General features: G+C 39.9%; 1 protein-coding gene and 1 gene segment (V, D, J or C); one reads left to right on the forward strand and one right to left on the reverse strand.

The window, feature by feature from the left end:
* Positions 1–26,055, reverse strand: part of LOC310828875 (Ig mu chain C region secreted form-like) — a 1,309,992-nt gene that overhangs the window by 637,563 nt on the left and 646,374 nt on the right.
* Positions 10,108–20,195, forward strand: LOC310830889 (vomeronasal type-2 receptor 26-like; the record flags this gene model as incomplete). Its single annotated transcript, XM_083710724.1, has 8 exons — positions 10,108–10,279; positions 11,618–11,798; positions 14,865–15,156; positions 15,828–16,537; positions 16,628–16,691; positions 17,342–17,569; positions 17,919–18,045; positions 19,294–20,195. 8 exons carry the CDS (start codon positions 10,108–10,110, stop codon positions 20,193–20,195), a joined length of 2,676 nt encoding a protein of 891 aa, XP_083566850.1.

Here is a 26,055-nt window from a genome sequence, read left to right on the forward strand (position 1 = left end):
AAATGATCCACCAAAGTATCGCAGAGCAGCAACCTATCCACAACTGTCTACTAAGAGGTAAGCCCCACAGAGTTCAATGGAACTTATTTCGTGATAAGATTGTCACACACATTCTTTATTATAATCCAAAGACCGACAAAAGCAAATTTGAAAGCAAACTACAGCAGAAGTTCACGAAAGACAATACTAGGCAGTCACTGTGTTTAGGGTTCTAGGTTTCATGGTCCAGGAAAATCCTGGTATAAGAATTGCTCACATACCAAAGAGATTTTTCAATTATGCAGAATGCAAATGACTTGATTGTTTTCTCCAATAAAGAAAACAATGCCCAACCTGAAGAATTTGGAGCAAATGATTCAGCAGAGGAAACACAGCCCAGAATAACTAAGGAGATGTATTCAAGTCTCCAGGGCCAGATGAACTGCATCCAAGAGTATTAAAAGAACTGGCAGATGTGATCTCAGAACCACTGGCAGTCATCTTTGAGAATTCCTGGAGAACAGGCGAAGTCCCGGCAGACTGGAGGAGGGCAAATGTTGTCCCTATTTTCAAAAAGGGGAAAAGAGAGGACCCAAATAATTACCGCCAAGTCAGTCTGACATCAATACCAGGAAGATTCTGGAGCAGATCATTAAGCAAACAGTCTGTGAGCACCTAGAAAGGAATGCTGTGATCACCAATAGTCAGCATGGATTTCTGAAAAAAAAGTCATGTCAGACTAACCTGATCTTGACAGAATTACAAGCCTGGTAGATGAAGGGAACACAGTGGATGTAGCCTACCTTGATTTCAGCAAGGCATTTGACAAGGTGCCCCATGATATTCTTGTAAAGAAGCTGGTAAAATGCGGTCTTGACTATGCTACCACTCAGTTGATTTGTAACTGGCTGACTGACCAAACCCAAAGGGTGCTCATCAATGGTTCCTCTTCATCCTGGAGAAGAGTGACTAGTGGGGTGCCACAGGGTTCTGTCTTGGGCCCGGTCTTATTCAACATCTTTATCAACGACTTGGATGATGGACTCAAGGGCATCCTGATCAAATTTGCAGATGACACCAAACTGGGAGGGGTGGCTAACACCCCAGAGGACAGGATCACACTTCAAAACGTCCTTGACAGATTAGAGAACTGGGCCAAAACAAACAAGATGAATTTTAACAGGGAGAAATGTATTGCACTTGAGCAAAAAAAATGAGAGGCACAAATACAAGATGGGTGACACCTGGCTTGAGAGCAGTACATGTGAAAAGGATCTAGGAGTCTTGGTTGACCACAAACTTGACATGAGCCAACAGTGTGACGCGGCAGCTAAAAAAGCCAATGCAATTCTGGGCTGCATCAATAGGAGTATAGCATCTAGATCAAGGGAAGTAATAGTGCCACTGTATTCTGCTCTGGTCAGACCTCACCTGGAGTACTGTGTCCAGTTCTGGGCACCACAGTTCAAGAAGGACACTGACAAACTGGAATGTGTCCAGAGGAGGGCAACCAAAATGGTCAAAGGCCTGGAAACGATGCCTTATGAGGAACAGCTAAGGGAGCTGGGCATGTTTAGCCTGGAGAAAAGGAGGTTAAGGGGTGATATGATAGCCATGTTCAAATATATAAAAGGATGTCACATAGAGGAGGGAGAAAGGTTGCTTTCTGCTGCTCCAGAGAAGTGGACACGGAGCAACGGATCCAAACTACAAGAAAGAAGATTCCACCTAAACATTAGGAAGAACTTCCTGACAGTAAGAGCTGTTCGACAGTGGAATTTACTGCCAAGGAATGTGGTGGAGTCTCCTTCTTTGGAGGTATTTAAGCAGAGGCTTGACAACCATATGTCAGGAGTGCTCTGATGGTGTTTCCTGCTTGGCAGGGGGTTGGACTCGATGGCCCTTGTGGTCTCTTCCAACTCTATGATTCTATGATTCTATGAAATGTTATTTGGATTGTTTGGTGTTTCTTAGCTTAGAAAGATCATTTACAAGAAGAGAAAATAACCTCATTTCAAACTATATTTTAATTTGAGACAGAAATGATCTATATTGATATGGTGATTCTGCACACTGTAGAATTTACACTTGAATTCATTTGCAGTGTGGTGACGAAATTCTACCAGCACACCCTTGCCTTGGCATTTGCTGTAAAAGAGATAAATGAAAGCCCCAAGATCTTGCCCAATGTCACCCTTGGATTCCACATCTATGATAGTTATTACGATGCAAGGATGACGTATCGGACAACTCTGGACCTACTTTTCAAATCGAATAGATTTATCCCCAACTATACATGTGACATGGAGAAAAACCTCATAGCCATCATTGGAGGACTTAGCTCTGATACCTCCTTCTATATGGCTGACACCATAGGCCTCTACAAGATTCCTCAGGTAGCAGCTTTGAATGGGAACAGGGATGTGGATTTTCACAATGTACACTCTTCCATTGCTTATAATCCAGACTGGCCATGAAGCTCAATTGGAAAACATCTTTGAAACATCAACTGGTGCAAAATACAGGAGTAATATTAATAGCTGGGATTCAGTTTAGAATGATACTAATAATAGTAATGATATTGATGATGATGATAATAATAATAATAATAATAATAATAATAATAATAATAATAATAATAATAATTTTTTATTTATACCCCGCCCTCCCCAGCCAAGGCCGGGCTCAGAGCGGCTTACAAGCAATAATAAAAACAAGATGAATGATTACAACTTAAAAACAAAAATAAAATACAACATTAAAATAATGGAACATTAAGATATTAAAATGTAGCCTCATCGCAGGAGGAGAAGGAAAAGAAAGGGGGGGGGAGAGAGGGAGGGAATCAAATTGGCTCCAAGCCAAAGGCCAGGCGGAACAACTCTGTCTTACAGGCCCTGCGGAAAGAAATTGGATCCTGCAGGGCCCTGGTCTCATGAGGCAGAGCATTCCACCAGGCCGGAGCCAGAGTTGAAAAGGCCCTGGCTCTGGTTGAAGCCAATCTAACTTCCTTAGGGCCTGGGACCACTAGGGTGTTGTTATTTATGGACCTTGAGGCTCTCCGTGGGGCATACCAGGAGAGGCGGTCTCGTAGGTACGAGGGTCCTAGGCCGTGAAGGGCTTTAAAGGTCAAAAGCAGCACCTTAAATCTGACCCTGTACTCCACCGGGAGCCAGTGCAGCTTGAAAAGCACTGGGTGAATATGCTCCCATGGCAGAGACCCCGTGAGGAGCCTCGCTGCAGCATTCTGTACCCGCTGGAGTTTCTGGGACAGCTTCAAGGGCAGCCCCGCATAGAGCGAATTACAGTAGTCAAGCCTGGAGATGACCGTCGCATGGATCACTGTGGCCAGGTCAGGGCGGGAAAGGTAAGGGACCAACCGCTTGATGCGGTGAAGGTGGAAAAATGTCGCCTTGGCTGTTGCTGTAACTTGCGCCTCCATGGAAAGGGAGGCGTCAAGGATTACACCCAAACTCTTAACGGAAGGCAATGGCACTAATTGGGCCCCCGCAAGAGAAGGGAGTTGGTCCCTCATCCCCATGCCATCCCGACCTAGCCATAGGACCTCTGTCTTCGAAGGATTTAGTTTCAATCGGCTCCCACGAAACCATCTATGATGATGATGATGATCATAGAGCTTTAGAAAGATATTATAAACTGATCCACTAGCGTAACATACCAGTGCTGAATCTCCAGAAAATGTACAAAATGAAGGAAGGAAGAAAATTTCCAGAATTTTTTATTTTAAAAAATCGAAATAATTCTAAAGAATTTAGCTAGAAAAGGGAAGTTGGGTTTAACTGTCCCTGAACCCACACCTTGCTCTGAATTACATTTGTTGGAACAGGCACATGCTCAAAATGAAGGTTTATCTTAATGTTAACTCCATCATGCCTGTACACTTCCTTTTAGATCACATATGGATCTTTTCCCCCAGGGGAGAGTGATACAGATTACTTCCCTTCCTTTTTCCGCATGGTACCCAATGACAGCCATCAATATATGGGGATCATCAGCTTACTAAAGCATTTTGGATGGACATGGGTTGGACTTTATGTTGTAGAAGGTGACGGTGGAGAAAAATTCCTGCACATCCTGGAACCATTGCTGTCCAAGTATGGAATCTGTTCAGCCTTCTTCCAAAATATACCACAAGTAGCCCATTTAGATAAGCTGGATAAAACGATGGATGTGATAATTGGTCTCTCTCTCTCTCTAAGAGATAATAAAGTCAGCGCATGTATAATCTTTGGAGAAAGCTTAACCCTTGTTTGGATGAGAACTGCTATATTTCTTAGTGACCCTGAAAATAAGGAAAGCTCATCGTTTAGAAAGGTTTGGATCATAACAACCCAGATTGAATTAATATTAACAGGTTTTCAAAGGTCTTGGGACCTTGATTCCTTTCAAGGTGCAATTTCCTTAACAATTCACTTAAAAGAGCTTCTAGGGTTCAAGACATTTCTTCAGAATATAAAGCCTGATAGAATAGACAGAGATGGTTTCCTCAAGGACGTCTGGGAGCAAGCATTTGACTGTACATTCCCAAACCCCAGTGTGCCTTTGGATAGTAATGAACATTGTACTGGGGATGAGAGACTGAAGAGCCTTTCGGGGGCACTGTTTGAAATGGGCATGACTGGCCACAGCTACAGTATCTACAATGCTGTCTATGTTGTGGCTCATGCTTTGCATGCCATTGTCTCAACTAGATTGAAGCAGAAGACTTTAATGGCAGATGGAAAGTTGGAGATTCAAGACTGGCAACCTCTGAAGGTAATATATTGAAATCAAATTCTTCTTAATTCAGTGGGTTGAATATTCCAAGGAGGGATTGTATCAACAAGTACCTGACGAAATGACATTATACATGTATTCAATGAGAAAATTAGAATTATTTAGTCATAGAATTCTAGAGATGGAAGGTCCCCAAGGCCCATCTAGTCCAATTCCAGCAATGTAGGAATGTATGTGGTTTATGTTTACATCATCTCATGCACATTTTGCCTGAAAATAAATTTGGTCTACAATAAATCTGTTATGGCAAGGCAGAAAACCAAACCTGAGATCTGCTGGGATGAGGGTTTATTGGAATCCTTGGCTCTCCGGCTGATCCATCTGATGTTTCCCATCCCAGCAATACTGAACATACTCTGATTATGTCTTCCATCCCAGGTTAACTGTGTTTCAGCTGACTGAGCCAAGGATTTGATAGGTTACAAAGAGACCGGGGGTTTGGGGATTGAAGGAAAATTACTCCAATTCTAAAACCTTTTCAGCTCATTCACAGGAGCCAGAGATCCAAATGAACCCATTCCAGGGCAAAGGGGTCGTATAAGCCAAACTCTGTATTAAAGGCCTTTTGCCCTCACCTAGGCTTGTACCTTTTGAAATACAGTCAAACCTTGTTTGTTGAATGCAATCCATTCCAGAAGCCTGTTTATCCATTCCAGAAACTTTCCACAACCAAGGCGCGGCTTCCGATTGGTTGCATGAGCTTCTAACACTCAAGCAGAAGCTGTGTCAAAGGTTTGGTTACCAAAAAAGATTAATAAACCAGAACATTTACTTCCAGGTTTTTGGCGATCAGGAGCCAAAATGTAAGATAGCCGAGGTGTTTGGGAACCATGGCTTGATTATAGTTATAAAAGAGGGACTTTTCAAATCACAGCATTTTGCTTAAATTGTAAATCAGTTTTTACCCCTTTATGTCTTGTTATTTTTCAATTAGCTACATCCTTTTCTTTGCGGCATTATATTTAATAACTCTGCAGGAGAAACAGTGAGTTTCAATGGGAAAAAGGAAATGGAAGGTGTATTTGACATTATGAACATAGTCACATTGCCAAACAAGTCCTTCCTTCGAGTGAAAGTGGGACAAGTGGACAATGATGCTTTGGAAACACGAAGATTCATTATTCATGCGGACAAGATTACATGGCACAAGGGTTTTAACCAGGTATGGGTTCTGGATTGTGACTGTGGGCCCTGCAGGCTCTGTCCCACTGGAAAAACTCCAAAGCTCATCTGTGTAACAAAATGGTTGAAATGCAATGGTCCCATGTTCAATCCTCTGCATCTTTAAGTAGGCTTTGAAAATGACACTGGTCTGTAAAAAACAAAAAAATCCAAAACAGCCAGATGGACCAATGATCAGTTGTCCTATCCACCTTTTTAGGGATGCATCCTCTACTTTTACAGCACAGGTTTATACGTAAAATTTCTAAGATGAGTCTTTCAAGTTCATGAGCAAAAAAGAAAACCAAGAAATTAAATATATTATTATTATTATTATTATTATTATTATTATTATTATTATTATTATTATTTTGTGGGGAGGAATGGAGACTTTCTCCCACCTGACTTTTCTTTCCTCCTGATGGATAGGTGGTGCCTATTTCTGTGTGTAATGACTGCTGCTCCCCTGGTGATCAGAAGAAAAGGAAGGAAGGGGAGAAATTTTGCTGCTATGATTGTGCTCCATGTCCGGATGGGAAGATTTCAGACCAGAATGGTTTGTGACATAGAAATCATGTTTTATTTTCATTGCCTAGGATTGGGATGGTTTGCTTCTTTAGATCTAATTGCTATGTTTAGTTACCATGCTGCCTGGAATGTTTCTCTGTTGACTTCCAATATATTCCCAGGGATGTTTTGAAAAATGAGGAAGCCCCATGCAATACATTTTATATGGATTTGAGTGTGAGCTCTAAACTAGACAAAATGATCTACAGTAGTTGTACACCATTGGCCATTAAAATGGCTAAAACAAAACTATCAAAAAGTCCGTAGAGAAATGCTAACACTCCTGATAATGGTCATGGAGAGTTTGACAAATTTCTGCTTTTAAGAGATGAAATCAACATTTGATTACAAGTAGTAGATGCTAGGTCTGACAGGTCAGTTTCTCCTTAGTGCTCTCTGCCACACATGACAGATGCGAAAAAATGTAGGGGCACCCCTCAAATAGACAACCAGATACACAGTTCTAGATAGGAAACAGTGAAGGGAAGATGTGCCAGGAATACATGTCTGGCCAATCTGCACAGGACATCACAAATTCAAAATTATACCTTTTATTCCCATGAAAATGAATTTCACTGGGAAAGTTTTATTAATTATTACAATTCCCCTTTCTTCCTGATGCCATTTGGGATCTGCTTCAGGTGCCTAAATATCTTGGGCCAACCCTGAAATAAACAATAAACCCCACACATATATTAAAGCCAAAAGAGAAAAGAGAAATACACTGGAAATATTCCACCCACTTCTAAAAGGCCACATATGGTTAAAAGCCAAAAGGCTTGGTTGTCAAAGTAAACATTTGCCTTGCGCCTAAAGATATATAATGATATTCCGACAGGAGCCACCCAAGGGAGAGCATTCCGCAAATGGGCAGCCACCACACCAAAGGTAAATTTTGGGGATTGCCATTCTCCAGATCTCTTCTTGAGGGGGTAGGAGAAGAGCCTCAGATGGCAATAGGAAATTCTGGTACAGTTCATATGGGGAGAGGCAGTCCTGGGAGGATTTCATCCTGGGGCATTTTAAGGCCTTATATGTCAAAACCAGAACTTTGCCCAAAAACTAATGGGGACCTAGTGCAGTCAGGCCAGAGTGAGTTTTATGTTCGCACTGTCTTACCTAGAACAGCAACATGGCCACAGAATTCTGCCCAAGCTGAAGTTTCTAAGCCATCTCCAGAGGTGGCCCATCTATAACCCATTGCAGTTATCTAACCTATATATAACGAAAGGAAAGATGACAGAAGTTAGGCTATCCCTGTCCAGAAAAAGGCAGCTGTGGTGACAGCCAAAACTGAGGATGCAACTGCCAATTAACCTAGGAAACCTCATTCTTATCTGGATTGTGCTTCAGTTTATAAGTAAAATCATGAAAATAACTATCCACTATCTCTGCATCCAGCCAAAATAGGTGCAGATGTTGTAATAGCTGCTACACAGTATCACATAACATGCGTTAGAATAATTGTTATACAGAAAGCCCACAACATACCCAGGAGTTACAATTCTGGGATCACACCTAAAGCCCAAGTTGTGTATAGTCAAAAATACTGGATTCAGTGGCAGGTGGGATTGGCCAAGTCTTTTTTCCCAGGCACAAGCTCCCTTTCCTCTATTTATTTTTCATTTGCTTTCCAATTGTGTAAAGTGCACAAAGGTCAAATGTCCGTAAGTTGTGGGCTAATTAAAGTGCACTTTCATTTTACAACAGTGCATTAAGAATGTCCAGGTTGAAATCCCAAAACGGTCATATGGGAGGCGAAAGAAGCAAATGAATTTTGTTTAGAATTTGACCTGTTTCTGTTTTTCAGATATGGATGACTGTTTCAGATGCCCAGAAGACCAATATGCAAACAGGAACAAAGATGGATGCATCTCCAAAACAATGAGCTTTCTTTCTTATGAAGAACTCTTAGGGATCAGCTTAGCCTCAATTGCTATTTGTTTCTCCATTGTCACAACTTTAGTGTTTTTAGCTTTTGTGAAGCACAGAGATACACCCATTGTCAAAGCCAACAACCGAGATCTCACCTACACTCTCCTCATCTCTCTTCTGCTCTGCTTTCAATCTTCTTTGCTATTCCTTGGCAAACCAGGGAAAATGGCCTGCTTCCTCAGACAACCTACTTTTGGCATCATCTTCTCTGTCGCTGTTTCTTGTGTGTTGGCCAAAACCATTACCGTAGTTGTAGCTTTCATGGCCACCAAGCCAGGGTCCAGCCTGAGGAAGTGGGTGGGGAAAAGACTGGCCAACTACATTGTCCTTTCCTGCTCTTTGATTCAAGCAAGTCTGTGTACTCTCTGGTTGGCAACTTCTCCCCCATTCCCAGATTTAGACATGCACTCACTAATGGAAGAAATCACTGTACAATGTAATGAAGGGTCCGCGACCTTGTTTTCCTGTGTCCTAGGCTACATGGGCCTCCTGGCTTTCTTCAGCTTCCTCTCAGCATTCCTGGCCCGCAAATTACCTGACAGTTTCAATGAAGCCAAGTTCATTACTTTCAGCATGTTGCTCTTTTGCAGTGTTTGGTTGTGCTTTGTCCCAACCTACCTGAGTACCAAAGGGAAGTACATGGTGATGGTGGAGATCTTCTCCATCTTGGCCTCCAGTGCTGGCTTACTAGGTTGCATCTTTGCCCCGAAATGCTATATTATCATGCTGAGGCCAGAGCTGAACAACAGAGAGCAACTAATAAGGAGAAAGAATTAAGGCATCTCTTTGATTTGCCATCATTTTTTTGTTAAAAAGGAAGGGGTTTATGCATAATTCATTTATAGTATTTACAAAAGTTCATTTAAAATTATTTACGTGTTGACTTCTTGGAGGAAATTTTGCTGGTTAACACGCCCGTTGCCAGCTAAGACTTAAATCTTTGTTAGTACACTCTCCCTTGTGTGATAGGGAGATTAACCTCACATGCTCTGAAGAAAGCCGTTCTTTAAACCGAGTATGAGAACTTTCTGGAGGCGGATAATGTTTTGGAGAGAGAATCTGCCATTGTGCCCAGATACTGCACAATATCCTTGAAGGTTAGCTCTCAGGACCTCAAATCAGCAAAGCCTCTCTTCATTTAAAAATATTTGATATTGGGATATTTTGATATTATAATTTGGATGACCCTTTCTGCCAATTAATTTTCACCTGGAATGTTTCTTGACAGCTGTCATAAAAAGAGACATTAGTTAGAATATCTAAAAGACTGTAAAATAATACCAAAGACATACCTATTTATTTCAGATTCAGAAAGATTAAAAATGGATAAGGATGCTCTGGTGATTAAGAATTATCATTTTTTCTTACTTTTAACCCCCTTCCTTTCTGTGAGTACTGGCTTCTTATTAAAGAGACAGACACAAGACTTCAAGGCAGACACTGTTAAGGTGGAGAGAAATATAATCCAATATGGCAAAGATATTTGTTGAATACCCCACTGATTGTTGGTATTGTGTGGTATTTATTGGGTGAGCAATTGAAAGAGTTCATAGTTGAGAAGGATAAAATGATGAACAAAAATTGATCAGAGAAAAATCAGACCAAAGAATACACAGGTTCTTTGGGGGGAGGGATACTGATCAAGGTCTGCCTGAACAGAAAAGGAGAATGGTTGCAGGTGATGGAATGGACAAGACCTTCACAAAGGTGCCTGGAGGTGTGAACCAGACAAATGATGGAGTTGTTATGCTGAAGGAGCGGAATGAATCCATTGACAGAGATAGCAAGAAACTTCATGAGATGACAGAGATAGAGTCGAGAGAAAGGATCCCGTGTACAAGTTGGAATGAATTTAGAGGGGATAGTCACCAAGCATCCGGCCTTTTGGAAACAGAATGAAAGAAGAGGAAATGGAAGGGACTTTCTTTTTAAGGACGTGAAATAATGACAAACTGGAAATGGGAATAGAAGATATGGAGCTGCATAACACAGTGATTAGTAGCCTACATAAAGGGGAAATTCTCTTTTATGTATTGTGGTTCCAAGCTGTATATGGCTTTGTACACCAATACCAGCACATTGCCCTCATTTGCAGGCAGTTCAGTTCCTTCATCTTCAGTGGTATAACATGATGGTGAAACTTTGCTCCAGTGAGCACCGCAGTTTGCGCTAGCTGCGGATTCCAGGCCAGTCTCAGGGGCAGTCTCACAAAAGGTGCACTGCATTCTTAATGAAATCTGGAGGTTACCCATGCAAGCAAAACACCATCTGGAAGTTTTAACAGTTTGAATAATCAATTGATTAATTCTCCTCTTTTTGATGATGTATCTGGTGTGTGGGTGTGTTGTGCTTTACGGGAGGAGGTTCCCCTAGACTATTAGTGTAAAGAAATGTGTTTCCCTGCCTTCTGTAAAACTAGGGTTGCATGTGTGGCCCTTAGTTCACGATTTGCTGTTTTGCATCCACAAAGAAAATGGCAGCACTCTGACTTTCCTGAGTATGTTCATTCGCCACAGAAGATTTCAAGCCCCTTGCTACTTAGTGGGCCACTCAGGGTCAGAGGTAACATGGAGTCACTTTTTAGAAAACAAACCCAGCTGAACTTGTTGGTTACCAAAACTGCTACTCTGAGCTAATACTCTGAAAACAATATTATCTATTCATGCAATTAAAAAAATCATTATATTTTGCTCAGTTTGTCCAGGCTCAAGAGACTTTCCAGTAGTCACTTGGAAAAATTCAATAGGAAAGCCTAAAACTTGTTATAATAAATAATGTTGTATTCAGCAGAGTGGTGAGGGTAGAGGCAAAGGCCAGAGAAGACCATGCTCGTCTTATTTCTCACGTTTTCCCTTTATTGGCCAGACTTGAAATGGGTGCTGGCAATCTCACCTTCTAACCAAGGCTCCATTTGTAACAGTTTGATTCTAAAATGCAACTCGCAAATATCTTCTGGAAATTTTTTGCCAGAGCCAGTTATTACCCAATGTAGTCTCTTCCTCTCAAAGGAAATGAGAGCAACAGCAAATTATAGATCAGTTAAAGCACCTGTCAATATCTAAAGGGTATACTGATAAATATATAGACTGCAAGATTTTTCTCCTTAAGAGCCTTGTGTGAAACGGGATAAGCTACACTGCTAGGATGTTTTGTGTATTTGTGTTGCTGTTTTTGCAAGCGCCTGGAGTGTGCAATGCACATACGACCAGGTGTCCCACCAGTTTCCCCTTTCCTGTTCCCCATGAGTGGTACCAGCCAGGTGGCCTCATCATCGGTGGGATTTCTTCTCAGATCTTTTATCAGTTTGATGAAGTTTCCTTCAGAGAACAGCCTTCACAGAACATGTTCAAAATTCCATAGTAAGTGTCTCCCCTGTATCCCTTCAAATCCCCATTCCTTTTGTGTCATGTCTCCTAGATTTTAAAATTTAATGTAGTGAGTTTCTTATCACTGAAATATGTAAGCCGCTTTTGAAGCCTTTTCTGGCTGAAAAGGATAAAAATGCTTCAGCTAAATATATGATTATACTGGTTCACAAAGAAGCATTTACATAATTGAGAAAGCTCCAACAGGTCAACCCCTGAGTACTTCTCATTGTCAAGCACTGCCTGGGTATTGCTTTCCATCCCTAAAGAAAATGGCACCACTCTTCTACTCAGCTTGCAAACTTTCAGCACAGACAATTGTTCTCCATTTTATAAAGCGATAGAGAGAAGGGAATAAGGTATAAGTTTGGCTTTAACTGCACCCAAAGTATGTGTGATTTCTACACAGCCCTGGTGTTTGGGAGGTGGAGAGTAAAGATGAAAAAGATAACTTTGAAACTGAATTCAAAAGTAAATCTAGTGCTGTATCAAAGCTGGCCCTCCAGTTTCACAAACTATTTCTTCCCCACGAAAGTGGTTTTTTAAATTCCTTTTGGCTTTTAAAAAAACATTTGTGCACCCACTTATTTCAGATTAAACAGGGTTGCCATATGAACCAGAAGAATTTGTTAATGTCCAGGGTGGAATGGGGACTACATTGGCACCCGGGGTGATTTTTAATTTAATAGTAGATGTCCAGGATTTTCTGTGTAAGCAGAAGCAGTGATTTTCTCCCAGATGTCGTTTTCTTTTTGCACTTTCCTTTTCTTTACACTTCAAGTAAAGAAAGAATTCTACTGGGTCACAAATAATTAAATACATCCATCTCTGGGCACTCCTCAGTCTCAATCACATTCGGAGAGCAAAGTGTTCTCAAAATGTTCTCTCTCAAATTTGAAGCTCATGCTTCTCATATTAATGGAAACTATTTATTACTTCATTTGATATTGTTTATTTCATTTCCAAATTGCTTTGCATGAGGCTAAGGATGAAAAAAGGCTTTGCTTTCCATTCTACCCTGTATATATCACATGCAACACAGATCTTGTTCTGTTCTGCTGAAGTTTATCTTCCACCAAAAACTAATCTATTCATGTGACTGTCCACTGGGATGAATTTATGTATGTAACCATTGCATTGTTTCATGCAATTAATTTCAGTGCACAAGAAACACAATAAAAATGGGAGGGAAATTTAATAAATCATTTGTCATTTGCCACTTGTATGCAACTGGAACCTGAAGGGCCCAGCCCTGCTTCTCTCCACCTGGCTTGGGGAAGGGCCTGACAGGCTCCAAAAAGGAGTGCTGCTGCTGCTGCTGCTGGACAGAGAGGGCTCCGTTTTTGTTTGGTTGGTTTTTTTTTAAAAAAATGGCTTTTATGTTTTATCTATGTCATTTTAAATTGTGATTGCTATTAATGCTATATTCTTAGTTTTAGATTTTATGATTTGTGTTGAAATTGCTTTCCATTCGGTTGCGTACTTTTTGAAGTGTTTTATTTATTGTTTATGACTTTTGTTATGCTGGCAATTGTGTAAATCTTGTCATATTGTAAGCCGCCTTGAGCACTGCTTTAACTATGGAAAGGTGGCATACAAATAAATGATGATGATGATGATGATGATGATGATATTCCCAGGAATGATTTCCTATCTGGACATAGAAGGAATGAGCAAACAGTGGTAACTTCTGCTCCCATTTCTGTTTTTAGCAGAATTGCAATTGAACTTATCGTCATGATACATGAAAAGAGCTAAGACATCTGCACATAAAAGAACAATTTAAAAGTAGTAAAACACATTATTTCAACTTTTACATTCCTTCAGAAAATGTTTCCTACACATCAAACTTATGCAGGCATCTTAGAATACTTAAATGTTTATGTAAAATCTAATTTCTGATTTTAATTTTTATATGTTTCTTATTGTATCGTTTAATATATCATTTTTGTAAAGGGACGGAACTTTTTAATGAACATTTGTATATTTTACACGCACACAGACACACACTGCTAAATCTGAGTGCTTCATTCCTCTGAAAATAAGACGCACATGAACAAAATGGTTTGCTGTTCTGAATAGAAATACATAGGTTAGAATGGGAATGTGTCAGATATTTTCCGATTGGAATCAATGGGATGTTGAAAGTCACAATTAATTAGTCTCATGGATTTTAATATGAACTAACTGTAAGGAAATTATGCTGCACTCAAGATGACTGAAGGAATCCAACATGATGTCCTGATGTTACAGGCATGAAGTCGCAAAGAGCCGAGGGTGGAGTGAAAGTGTAGTTTTTTTGGGGTGTGGGGAGGACTGCCTTGGCACCTAGGACTTGGCTCATATGGTGCAATTCTACAAATAAACACCAGAAGCTGTCTTATGCAGAGTCATACTATTAGTTAATCTAGCTCAGTATAATAAACAGTAATGGGTAGCAGTTTCCCAGAGTTTCTAGCACAGCAACGTTCCCAGACCTAGCTGGAGATGTCAACTATTGGACCTGGAATCATCTAAAAGAAAAACAGATGATCCACCAAACTGTCGCAGAGCAGCAACCCACCCACAACTGTCTACTAAGAGGTAAGCCCCACAGAGTTCAATGGAACTTATTTCTTGATAAGTATAAGATTGTCACACACATTCTTTATTATAGTCCAAAGACCGACAAAAGCGAATTTGAAAGCAAACTACAGCAGAAGTTCACGAAAGACAATACTAGGCAGTCACTGTGTTTAGGGTTCTAGGTTTCATGGTCCAGGAAAATCCTGGTATAAGAATTGCTCACATACCAAAGAGCTGTGGGTTATGTTCTGTTTTTTCAATCAAGTCAGATGAAAAGTACAAGCAACAGATTTACTACAGATCTTTCAACTATACAGAATGCAAATGACTTCATGAAAAATCAATGTTATTTGGATTGTTTGGTGTTTCTTAGCTTAGAAAGAGAAGAGAAAATAATCTCATTTCAAAATATATTTTAATTTAAGACAGAAATGATCCATATTATGATATGTTGATTCCATACACTATAGAATTTACACTTGAATTCATTTGCAGTGTGGTGCCGAAATTCTACCAGCACACCCTTGCCTTGGCATTTGCTGTAAAAGAGATAAATGACAGCCCCAAGATCTTGCCCAATCTCACCCTTGGATTTCACATCTATGATAGTTATTATGATGCAAGGATGACGTATCGGACAACTCTGGACCTACTTTTCAAATCGAATAGATTTATCCCCAACTATGCATGTGACATGGAGAAAAACCTCATAGCCATCATTGGAGGACTTAGCTCTGATACCTCCTTCTATATGGCTGACACCATAGGCCTCTACAAGATTCCTCAGGTAGCAGCTTTGAATGGGAACAGGGATGTGGATTTTCACAATGTACACTCTTCCATTGCTTATAATCCAGACTGGCCATGAAGCTCAATTGGAAAACATCTTTGAAACATCAGCAGCAAAATACAGGAGTAATCTTATTAGCTGGGATTCAATTTAGAATGATACTACTACTACCAGTAGTAATAAATTTTTATTTATACCCCACCCTCCCAAGCCAAGACTGGGCTCTGGGTGGCTAACACAAGGTATAAAAACTATTGATTGAAATACAACTTAAAAACAAGATTAAAATACAACATTAAAATGCAGCCTCATTTCAGTAGGAACTCAAATCATAAATCTTTTTGGGGATGAAAATATCAAGTCTTCACCAAGGCCAATAGTAATTATAATGATGAGAATGACAATGAAAAGAATAATAGACCTCCAGAAAAAGACTGTAAACTGAGGAACTAGTTTTAGAAATCAGCGCTGAAATTTCAGAACATTTATAGTATGAGGGATGAAAAAAAAATTACCAGAATTTTTTATTTTAAAAAATCACAATAACTCTAGAAAACTTAGCTGGAACAGGAAAGTTGTGACTTGCATTTGTTGAAGGAATAGGCACATGCTGAAAATGAAGGTTTATCTTAATGTTAACTCCATCATGCCTGTACACTTCCTTTTAGCTCACATATGGATGTTTTCCCCCAGAGGAGAGTGATGCAGATCAGTTCCCTTCCTTTTTCCGCATGGTACCCAATGATAGCCATCAATATATGGGGATCATCAGCTTACTAAAGCATTTTGGATGGAAATGGGTTGGACTTTTCGTTGTGGAAGGTGACAGTGGAGAAAAATTCTTGCAGACCCTGGAACCATTCCTTTCCGAGCATGGAATCTGTTCAGCCTTCACACAAAAAATACCACAAGTAGCCCATTTAGATGAGCTGAGTGTAACAATTGGTGCGTTCTTCGATATTTTCCTGTCTTTAACAGATGATAAAGTCAATGCATGTATAATCTTTGGAGAATCTTTAGCTCTTGCATGGATAAGAATTGTTATATTTCTACGAGATCCTGAAAATAAGGAAAGTTCATCATATAGGAAGGTTTGGATCATAACCACGCAGATTGATGTCGTGTTAATAGGTATTCAAAGGTTTTTGGATTTTGAGCTCTTTCAAGGATCCATTTTCTTCACAATTCACTCAGAAGAGCTTCTAGGGTTCAACACATTTCTTCAGAATATAAAGCCTGATAGAATAGACAGAGATGGTTTCCTCAAGGACGTCTGGGAGCAAGCATTTGACTGTACATTGCCAACCCCCAGTGTCCCTTTAGATAGTAACGAACATTGTACTGGGGAAGAGAGACTGAAGAGCCTTCCGGGGGCGCTGTTTGAAATGGGCATGACTGGCCACAGCTATAGTATCTACAATGCTGTCTATGTTGTGGCTCATGCTTTGCATGCCATTGTCTCAACTAGATTGAAGCAGAAGACTTTAATGGCAGATGGAAAGTTGAAGATTCAAGACTGGCAACCTCTGAAGGTAATATATTGAAATCAAATTCTTCTTAATTCAGTGGGCTGAATATTCCAAGGAGGGGTTGTATCAACCAGTACCTGACGAAATGGCATTATACATTTATTCAATGAGAAAATTAGAATCATTTAGTCATAGAATTTTAGAGATGGAAGGACCCCAAGGCTCATCTAGTCCAATCCCAGCAATTTAGGAATGTATGTGGTTTATGTTTACATCATCTCATGGCAAGGCAGCAAGCCAAACCTGAGATCTGCTGGGATGAAGGTTTATTGGAATCCTTAGCTCTCAGGCTGATCCATCTGATGTTTCCCATCCCAGCAATACAGAAGATACTCTGATTATGTCTTCCATCCCAGGTTAACCGTGTTTCAGTTGACTGAGTCAAGGATTTGACAGGTTATAAAGAGGGGGAGTTGGGGGGAGGGCAGGGTGAAAATTATCCCAATTCTAAAACCTTTTCAGCTCATACACATGACCCGTAAACCCAGAAAACCCATTCTAGGAGGAAGGGGTTGTATGAGCCAAACTCTGAATTAAAGGCCTTTTGCTCTCACCTAAGCTTGTACATCTAGCAATAGTGGGGACTTTCCAAATCACAGTATTATGTTAAATTTCATATCAATTGTAACCTCTTTATGTTTTGTTTCAATTAGCTGCAACCTTTTCTTCGTGGCATTATATTTAACAACTCTGCAGGAGAAACAGTGAGTTTCAATGGTAAAAATGAAATGGAAGGTGCATTTGACATAATGAACATAGTCACATTCCCAAACAAGTCTTTCCTTCGAGTGAAAGTTGGACAGGTGGACAATGACACTCTTGAAGCAAGAAGAATCATCATTCATGAGGACATGATTAAATGGCACAAGGGTTTCAACCAGGTATGGGTCCTGGAGGGTTATTATGAGCCCTCCAAGCTCTGTCCCACTGGAAAGAGTCCAAAGCTCATCTGAATAACAAAATAGTTGAAATGTAATGGTCCCATGACCAATCGTCTGCATCTCCAAGCAGGGCTTGAAAATAACAATAGTCTGTAGTCATAAAGGGCAGTTTCTTTTGCATTTTCTTAGGGATTTTCGCTCTACTTTTGTAATATAGGTTTATAGTTTAAGTTTCTTGAAAGTGTTTATTTCCCATTCCTGGGCAAAAATTAAATAAATGAAGACATTACATAATATTTTTCTGTAGCGGCATTTCTCCTATCTGAATTTTCTTTCCCATTATGAATAGGTGGTACCTATTTCTCTCTGCAATAACTGCTGTCTCCCTGGTCATCAGAAGAAAAGGAAGGAAGGGGAGAAATTTTGCTGCTATAATTGCGCTCCATGTCCAGAAGGGAAGATTTCAGACCAGAAGGGTTTGTGACATAGAATTCATTTCTGTTTTCATCAGAGAGATTGTTTGTTGCTGAAGATATACAGTACTTAGTAGATGAATGTTAATGCTCCTGATGGTGGTCCTGATGATGATCATGAAGATTTTGACAAATTTCTGCCTTTAAGAGGTGAAATCAAAGTGTGATTATGAGTAGTAGGTGCTGGGTCTGAGAGTTAAGTTTCTCCTTAATTCCCTCTGCAACATTTGCTATGTTTGGGAGGAAAGTTAAGCTAGAGACACAGGTAGTTCAAGATAGGCAATAGTGAGGTGGTGATATACCAGGGCTTGATTGACTACTGGTCAATCTCTAAAAGGCATCACATAAGGAAAATTATGCCTTTGCAGTAATCTAACCTAGACATTTCCAGAGCATAGAGAACAGTTAGGCTATCCCTGTCCAGATGGAGCCATAAGCGAAAGCTTAGGCTGTGTAAGCCAGCCAAGAGCAGGCAATCTCTCATCAATCTCTGTTCTAGGGAACTGCCCACTAACAATACATCAGTCTTATTTTGCTTCATTTTGTAAGATAAGTATAATAATTAATAACAGAATTAGGTATGTGGTCACAGCCAGCCAAAAGAGGTTCAGAGGTTGGATCATCTGTTCCACAATACCATACAATAAGCCTAATCATAAAATTGTAGAGTTGGAAGGGACCCCCAAAGTCATCTAGTCCAACCACCTGCAATGCAGAAATATCAGCTAAGGCATGCATTACATATGACTATCCAACCTCTGCCTAAAACCTCCAAAGGAGAGTCCACAACCATTTGAGGGAAATTGTTCCCCTTTCGAAAAGCTCTCAGAAAGTTTTTATGTATGTTTAGTCGGAATCTACTTTCTTCTTTCCTAAGAATAATTGTTATACAGTAAGCCCAGAAGTTATGTGAGTTACATGCTGGGGAATCACACCTAAAACAATAAATGGTGTATGGTTAAAACACATTGGGTTCCATGGTGGGAGGGATTGCCAAAGCCTTTATTCCCAGGCGCACTCTCCCTTTCCTCCTATTTTATTTATTTATTTTTTATTAATTTGCTTGCCAAGCGAGTAAAGCTGAATGCACACAACTTAAATGTGTTTGGGGCTTATTGCAATGCTAAAGTGCATTTTTTATTTTATCCCAGGTCATTATGAATGTTCAGGTTGAACTCCCAAAATGGTCATATAGGAGACAGAGGATGAATATGAATTACATTTGGAATTTGACCTGTTTCTGTTTTTCAGATATGGATGATTGTTTCAGATGCCCAGAAGACCAATATCCAAACATGGACAAACATGGTTGCATCTCCAAAACTATAACCTTTCTTTCTTATGAAGAACCACTGGGGATCAGCTTAGCCTCAATAGCTCTTTCTTTCTCCATTGTCACAACTTTAGTGTTATTAGCTTTTGTGAAGCACAGAGATACACCCATTGTCAAAGCCAACAACAGAGATCTCACCTACACTCTCCTCATCTCTCTTCTGCTCTGCTTTCAATCTTCTTTGCTATTCATTGGCAAACCAGGGGAAATGGCCTGCTTCCTCAGACAACCTACTTTTGGTATCATCTTCTCTGTGGCTGTTTCTTGTGTGCTGGCCAAAACCATTACCGTAGTTGTAGCTTTCATGGCCACCAAACCAGGGTCCAGAATGAGGAAGTGGATGGGGAAAAGACTGGCCAACTCCATTGTCCTTTCCTGCTCTTTGACTCAAGCAAGTCTGTGTACTCTCTGGTTGGCAACTTCACCCCCATTCCCAGAATTAGACATGCACTCACTAATGGAAGAAATCACTGTGCAATGTAATGAAGGGTCGGTGACCTTGTTTTCCTGTGTCCTGGGCTACATGGGCCTCCTGGCTTTCTTCAGCTTCCTGTCAGCATTCCTGGCCCGCAAATTACCTGACACTTTCAATGAAGCCAAGTTCATTACCTTCAGCATGTTGCTGTTTTGCAGTGTTTGGTTGTGTTTTATCCCAACCTATCTGAGCACCAAAGGGAAATACATGGTGATGGTGGAGATCTTCTCCATCTTGGCCTCCAGTGCTGGGTTACTGGGCTGCATCTTTGCCCCGAAATGCTACATTATCATGCTGAGGCCCGAGCTCAACAACAAAGAACAACTAATAAGGAGAAAGAATTAATGTATCACTTAGTTTTGCCACCATTATATTATAAATGAAGGGTAAGGTTTATGCACAGGTCATTTATACTATTTAACCAAGTTCAATTAAAATTATTTACACGTCTCCTCACACAGTTTTTATTGCTTCTCCAAATCCTGCTTATTCCCCTCACCTCATATCTCTCAGCTAACTGCCACCATCCCTGTGAAAGATAGGACCTATTTAAATATGCTAATTAGAGCAGAGCAGCTGTTTTCTATGAAATGAGAACTTGGTACACTAATGTGTAATAAAGCTTCCATTTACTTAGCATACAGTTTGAATCCCCTCAATGGGGTGAGCTCCTCTTGCTTCGTCCCAGCTCAAAAGCCTAGCAGTTCAAAAGCACGCCAAAAAGTGCAAGAATAGAAATAGGTACCACTCAGGCAGGAAGATAAACGGCATTTCCATGCGCTGCTCTGGTTTTGGTGTTCCGTTGCACCAGAAGCGGCTTAGTCATGCTGGCCACATGACCCAGAAAAACTGTGGACAAATGCTGGCTCCCTTGGCCTTTAAAGCGAGATGAGCTCTGCAACCCCAGAGTCATCTGCAACTGGACTTAACTGTCAGGGGTCCTTTACCTTTACCTTTTTTATATGAAAACAGTAAGCAAAATAATATAAACTGAAAATGATGAAAAAGAAAGAAGGAAGCAGAGGAAAGCTGAGCTCCACAGCAGATCAACAGAGAAGCGGTGCCTGGCAAGGGTTTTCTAAACAGGAATGTGTTCTGATGATTTGCTGTATTGAGTCAAGCTACAGATTACATTGAGATGATTCCCTTTCGTTTCTTTGCTCCCTTTGGTTTATTGAGACCTGGTTTAGAACTGACAAAACATTCTAGTCCCAAATTACAGATTCACAGGACAATTCATATATGAGGAATTCTTGCTCAGAGGAAGAGGAAATCCTTGTACTGCTACAAACTTAAAGTGCAATTTATTATCTTGAAAATGATATATACATTTCCTAAAACCTTTCTATTTTTTGTCATGCCCATCACTTGTGTTGATACGCCCCTAATATAGGTCCCTACCAAACATGTTGGTTACCAAAAGTTTCACTCTGAGTTAAATTCCTCTAGGAATTAGCTACATAATTATATTTGGTTCACTTGGTTAAAGCTCAAGAGAATTTCTGGTAGGCATTTGAAAAGAGTCAATAATCCACCCTGGAAGTGGTTATAATAAATTACTCTTTATGCCACAGACAGCTGGCCATAGGGGCAAGAGGCAGGAAGCACCATGCCACTTTTATTGATGATCTTTCCCTTTCTTCATATTATTGGCCAGACTTTAAATGAGTGTTGACAAACTATTCATCAAGGCATGCATATGTCAGACTTCTAAAATGGAGCTCACAAATCACTCTTCTAGGGTTACCACTATTTCTATTGGCAGAGCAGGGCATCATCAAAACCAGCCAATTCCTCTTAAAAGAAACCTAGGCAGAAAACACACAAACTATAAAACAACTGATATACCTGAAAACAAATTTAAGCATACTTGCAGACTGGGAAACATCTCAGCTTAAGGGGCTTGTTGCAAGAGGATAAAAGCTTCACTGCAAGGATGTTGTGGCTATTGTTGTTCCAATTTCTGCAAATGCCTGTTGTGTGCAGAGCAGGTGCATTCAGGTGTCCAATGAGATATCCATTTCCTATTCCAATTAGACAGTACCAACCAGGGGGCTTCATCATTGGTGGAATTACTTCTCAGATATTTCATGTATTCTATGAAGTTTTCTTCAGAGAACACCCTTCACAGAATCTGTTTGACGTTTCATAGTAAGAGTCTCCTCTCTACCCTACATCTCTCTGAAATCTCTTTCCTTTTGTGCTATGTTCTTAACGGTTATGTTCTTGATGGTTGCGACTGTGCATTGACATATATAAACTGCTGGGCTAGATTTTTAATATTTTAATATTTTAACGTTTTAATTTGGAATGCCATCGAAACCAAACTGTGATTCAATAAAATACATAGAACATAAAAAGTAAATAAACCAATAGGATACAATTAAAAATCAATATGAATTTTTAATGTAAACGTGCTGTGAACCACCCTGAATGAATCTTGTGGATCACTGGAAACCTAGACTTAAACGCTTGACAAAAAAAAAAAATCACATGTTACAGTAAAGTGCATACAAAAATACATCATGTAAGAGAATTTTGCAAAAAGTGGATATACAGAAATGTGTACATTAGGCAAAATTTCATTCAGCAAATGTACATTGGGCTGGAGCCTTATGTGCAGTGGGGCCTTATGCTTTGTGGTTTTTTTATAAAAAGTCTGATTTGAAAATGTGAAGAACTGAAATTCAGCTTGGAAATGTAAGAAACCAAGATAAAACGAAATTTGCAGAATCATCCATACATAGTCATATACCTTCAACACATCCACATCTGCCCACTTAGAGAGAAATCCCATTGATTTCAGCTGAGGTTATTTCAAGGTAACTGGCCTCCACAACAGGTCTGGAGGGTGGTAACAGGAGAATGGGCCTTTTCTTCAGTGGACCCCAATCTGTGGGACACTCTGTCCAGGGAGGTTCACCTGGCATCTTCATTATAAACATTTAGACACCACAGGAAAATGTTCCTCTTTAACCAGGCCTTTGTTTGTTTGATTTCCTATTTCCTTTTAAAACGGGGGGGGGGGGGGTATTGTGTTTTCTGTGATTTGAAAAAGGTTGAAGAAGAGATGAAAGGTGGATGTGACAAAGTTCATTTCAGTCAAAAATAGGTCAAAATTGCTGTAAATTGATTTAATGCATTGTAGAATTCTTCACTGAAACTGTAAATTAATCAGCTTTTTTTTTTTTTGCAGTATGGTAATAAAATTCTACCAGCACCTCTTTGCCTTGGCATTTGCTGTGAAGGAGATCAACGAGAACCCCACAATCTTGCCCAATATCACTCTTGGGTTCCACATCTATGATAGCTATCATGAAGCAAGAGTGACCTATCGTGCCACATTAGACCTGCTCTTCAAATCAGATAGACTTGTGCCCAAATGTGACACCCTGAAAACCCTCATAGCCATCATTGGGGGACTTAGCTATGATACTTCCTTCCATATAAGAGACAATATAGGCCTCTACAAGATTCCACAGGTAAGATCTATGAACAGCAGGGGGACATAGTTATTTAGGGGGTGAATAGACTCCTGATCTTCCTTGTGGACCCATATCATGAAAGAAGGATGATAAAAACAAAATAGTTAGGAAAGGCTATTGCTAATTACCTAGCAGTTAGTTCCTGCAGTGAAAAATTGAAGAAGCAGAGCAAGCACCATAATTTGAATGTTTCAAGGGGCAAAGGGTGGGTAGCTAGAAACAACCCTCCCATGATGTTATTATTGCTGTGATTCCAAACTTGATAAAGTGTGGATAATTAATACTTAGTCCATTAAGCAATATATAAATTCCCATAAAAGGTCTCATATAATTGATGAAATATTTTTTAAAAAATATTGAACATATTGACATAGCTGTAGAGAATTAACTGAAAAGTCATCGCTCATTATGCATTTCTATAATGCAAGTGCAATTTCTTTTAGCTCACTTATGGTTCATTTCCCACTGAGGATCAGAGTGATGAAAGTCAAATCTCTTCTTTCTACCGCATGGTTCCTAATGAAGCCCATCAATACATGGGGATGATCAGCTTGCTTAAGTATTTTGGATGGACATGGGTTGGACTCTTTGTTGTGGATGATGAAGGTGGACAAAATTTCTTGCAGACCATGGAATCATTGTTATCCAAAAATGGAATCTGTTTTGCCTTCACACAAAGACTCCCGAAACTACCCCGTTATGATAACTTAGCTGAAGTTTATGGTGTACTAATAAATAGTTACGTGGAAGTCACAGATGACAAAGCCAACACATTTATCATCTATGGAGAATCTATGACACTCATATGGCTAACAGCTATTTTCTTTCTACAAGATACTGAAATTAATGACATTGCATCAGTTACAAAAGTTTGGATCATAACAACTCAGATTGATTTCATATTGTTGAGGTTGCAAAGGAGTTGGGATCTTGGTCTCTTCCAAGGTGCCATTTGCTTCACAATTCACTCAAAAAAGGTTCCAGGGTTCCAGGAGTTTCTTCAGAGCATAAAACATGATGGGATAAAAGGAAATGGTTTTCTGAAGGACTTCTGGGAGCAAGCATTTGACTGTGATTTTCCAAAATCCACTATGCCAATGGACACAAGTGAACAATGTACTGGAGAGGAGAGACTGGAGAGCCTTCCTGATCCAATCTTTGAAATGGGCATGACCGGCCACAGCTACAGTATCTACAATGCTGTCCATGTGGTGGCTCATGCTTTACATGACATTTCTTTAAAGAGATCCAAGCACAGTGAAATGCTGTGTCATAAAATAAAGGACCTTCAAGATCTGCAGCCTTGGCAGGTAATGTGCTAGAAATAAGTCGAGATTCTCATGTGAAACTAATTTTATAAAATGCTACTGTGGATTTTATTCCTTTGACATTACTCTTCCACACATTCTGGCCTGAAAAAGCATTTAGGTTTTTATCACTTACTGCAAAAGTGCTGATTTTTTATTCTTGGAATTTGTTAAAAAATATTAATAAACACTAATGGTAAAGAAGTGCTTTTGTATATCATGGCATTACATTCAAAATCTTTGTAACTCTCCCTCCCTTTTTGTCCTTATGTCTTTCAATTAGCTCCATGCTTTCCTTCTTGACTTTTCATTTAACAATTCAGCTGGAGAAACAATATCCTTTTCTGATAAAAAAGAAATGGGAGGTGGATTTGACATCATGAACATGGTCATATTCCCAAACAAGTCCTTCCTTCGTGTGAAAGTTGGAGAGGTGGCTGATAGTGCTTATGAAGGAAAGAAATTCATCATTCATGAGGACATGATAATGTGGCACAAAGGTTTTAACCAGGTCAGCATCCTGAGGTATTTCTGTCACCTCCCATTTTCTCTAGATGTGTCCTGACAGAATAGCTGTTTCCCTGCATACTTCGTCTGCTTCTAATTGATAGTCATAGGAATAATCTGGCTATCTAGCACATCGAAAGCCTAAGTTCAACAGTGAACTGGCAGCAAACAATGGTATATTTCTGTATATTTTACCTTTGCCTCATTTATAGATGGCAGATGTTCTGTGGGATTTTGATTAAATGTGTTAGCGATCCAGCACTGTGTTATCTATCTTTCTATTGCACAAGAATCACACCTCAGTTGGAAGAATCATACTTGACCCACAAAGACAACTATTCCAGTCCTATGCACCTCTAAGTAGCAATGGAAAAAATCAGCAACACCTAATGTTACTGAGCAATATTTCTCAATGGTCAGACTATAGAAAAATTTGTATTCTATGCAGAAGTTTAAGGAACGCATTATTGTTGCTGGAATTGTTGGCATCTGTCTGTCTTGGGAGACAATGGAGGTAAAGTCATACTGTTGTAAGGTTAAAGCGCCTGCTGTGGCAGTAGAGACTGATAAAGAAGAGACTTGTTTTGTTATTGTTGGGGCAGATGTAGGTGTCCGGTTGTGCTACTGAGGGGAATCATGCCGTTACTTCTCTCTGTGCTCCTCCCAGCGGTCATTCATCCTCTTGTTTAAGCTGTGGATGCATGACCTTACTGCCTGCTATGGAATGAGTATATAAGAAATTCTGTAGGATAACTTTTTTCGTAAAGTCTCCAACCTGAACCCCCATCCTGTTTATGGATAGGTGATACCCATTTCTGTGTGCACTGAACACTGCCCTCCTGGTCATCAGAATAAAAGGAAGGAAGGTGAAAAGTTTTGTTGTTATGATTGTGCTCCATGCCCAGA

Source organism: Podarcis gaigeae (genome assembly GCF_964106915.1).
Source record: "Podarcis gaigeae genome assembly, chromosome: 13".
NCBI lineage: Eukaryota > Metazoa > Chordata > Lepidosauria > Squamata > Lacertidae > Podarcis > Podarcis gaigeae.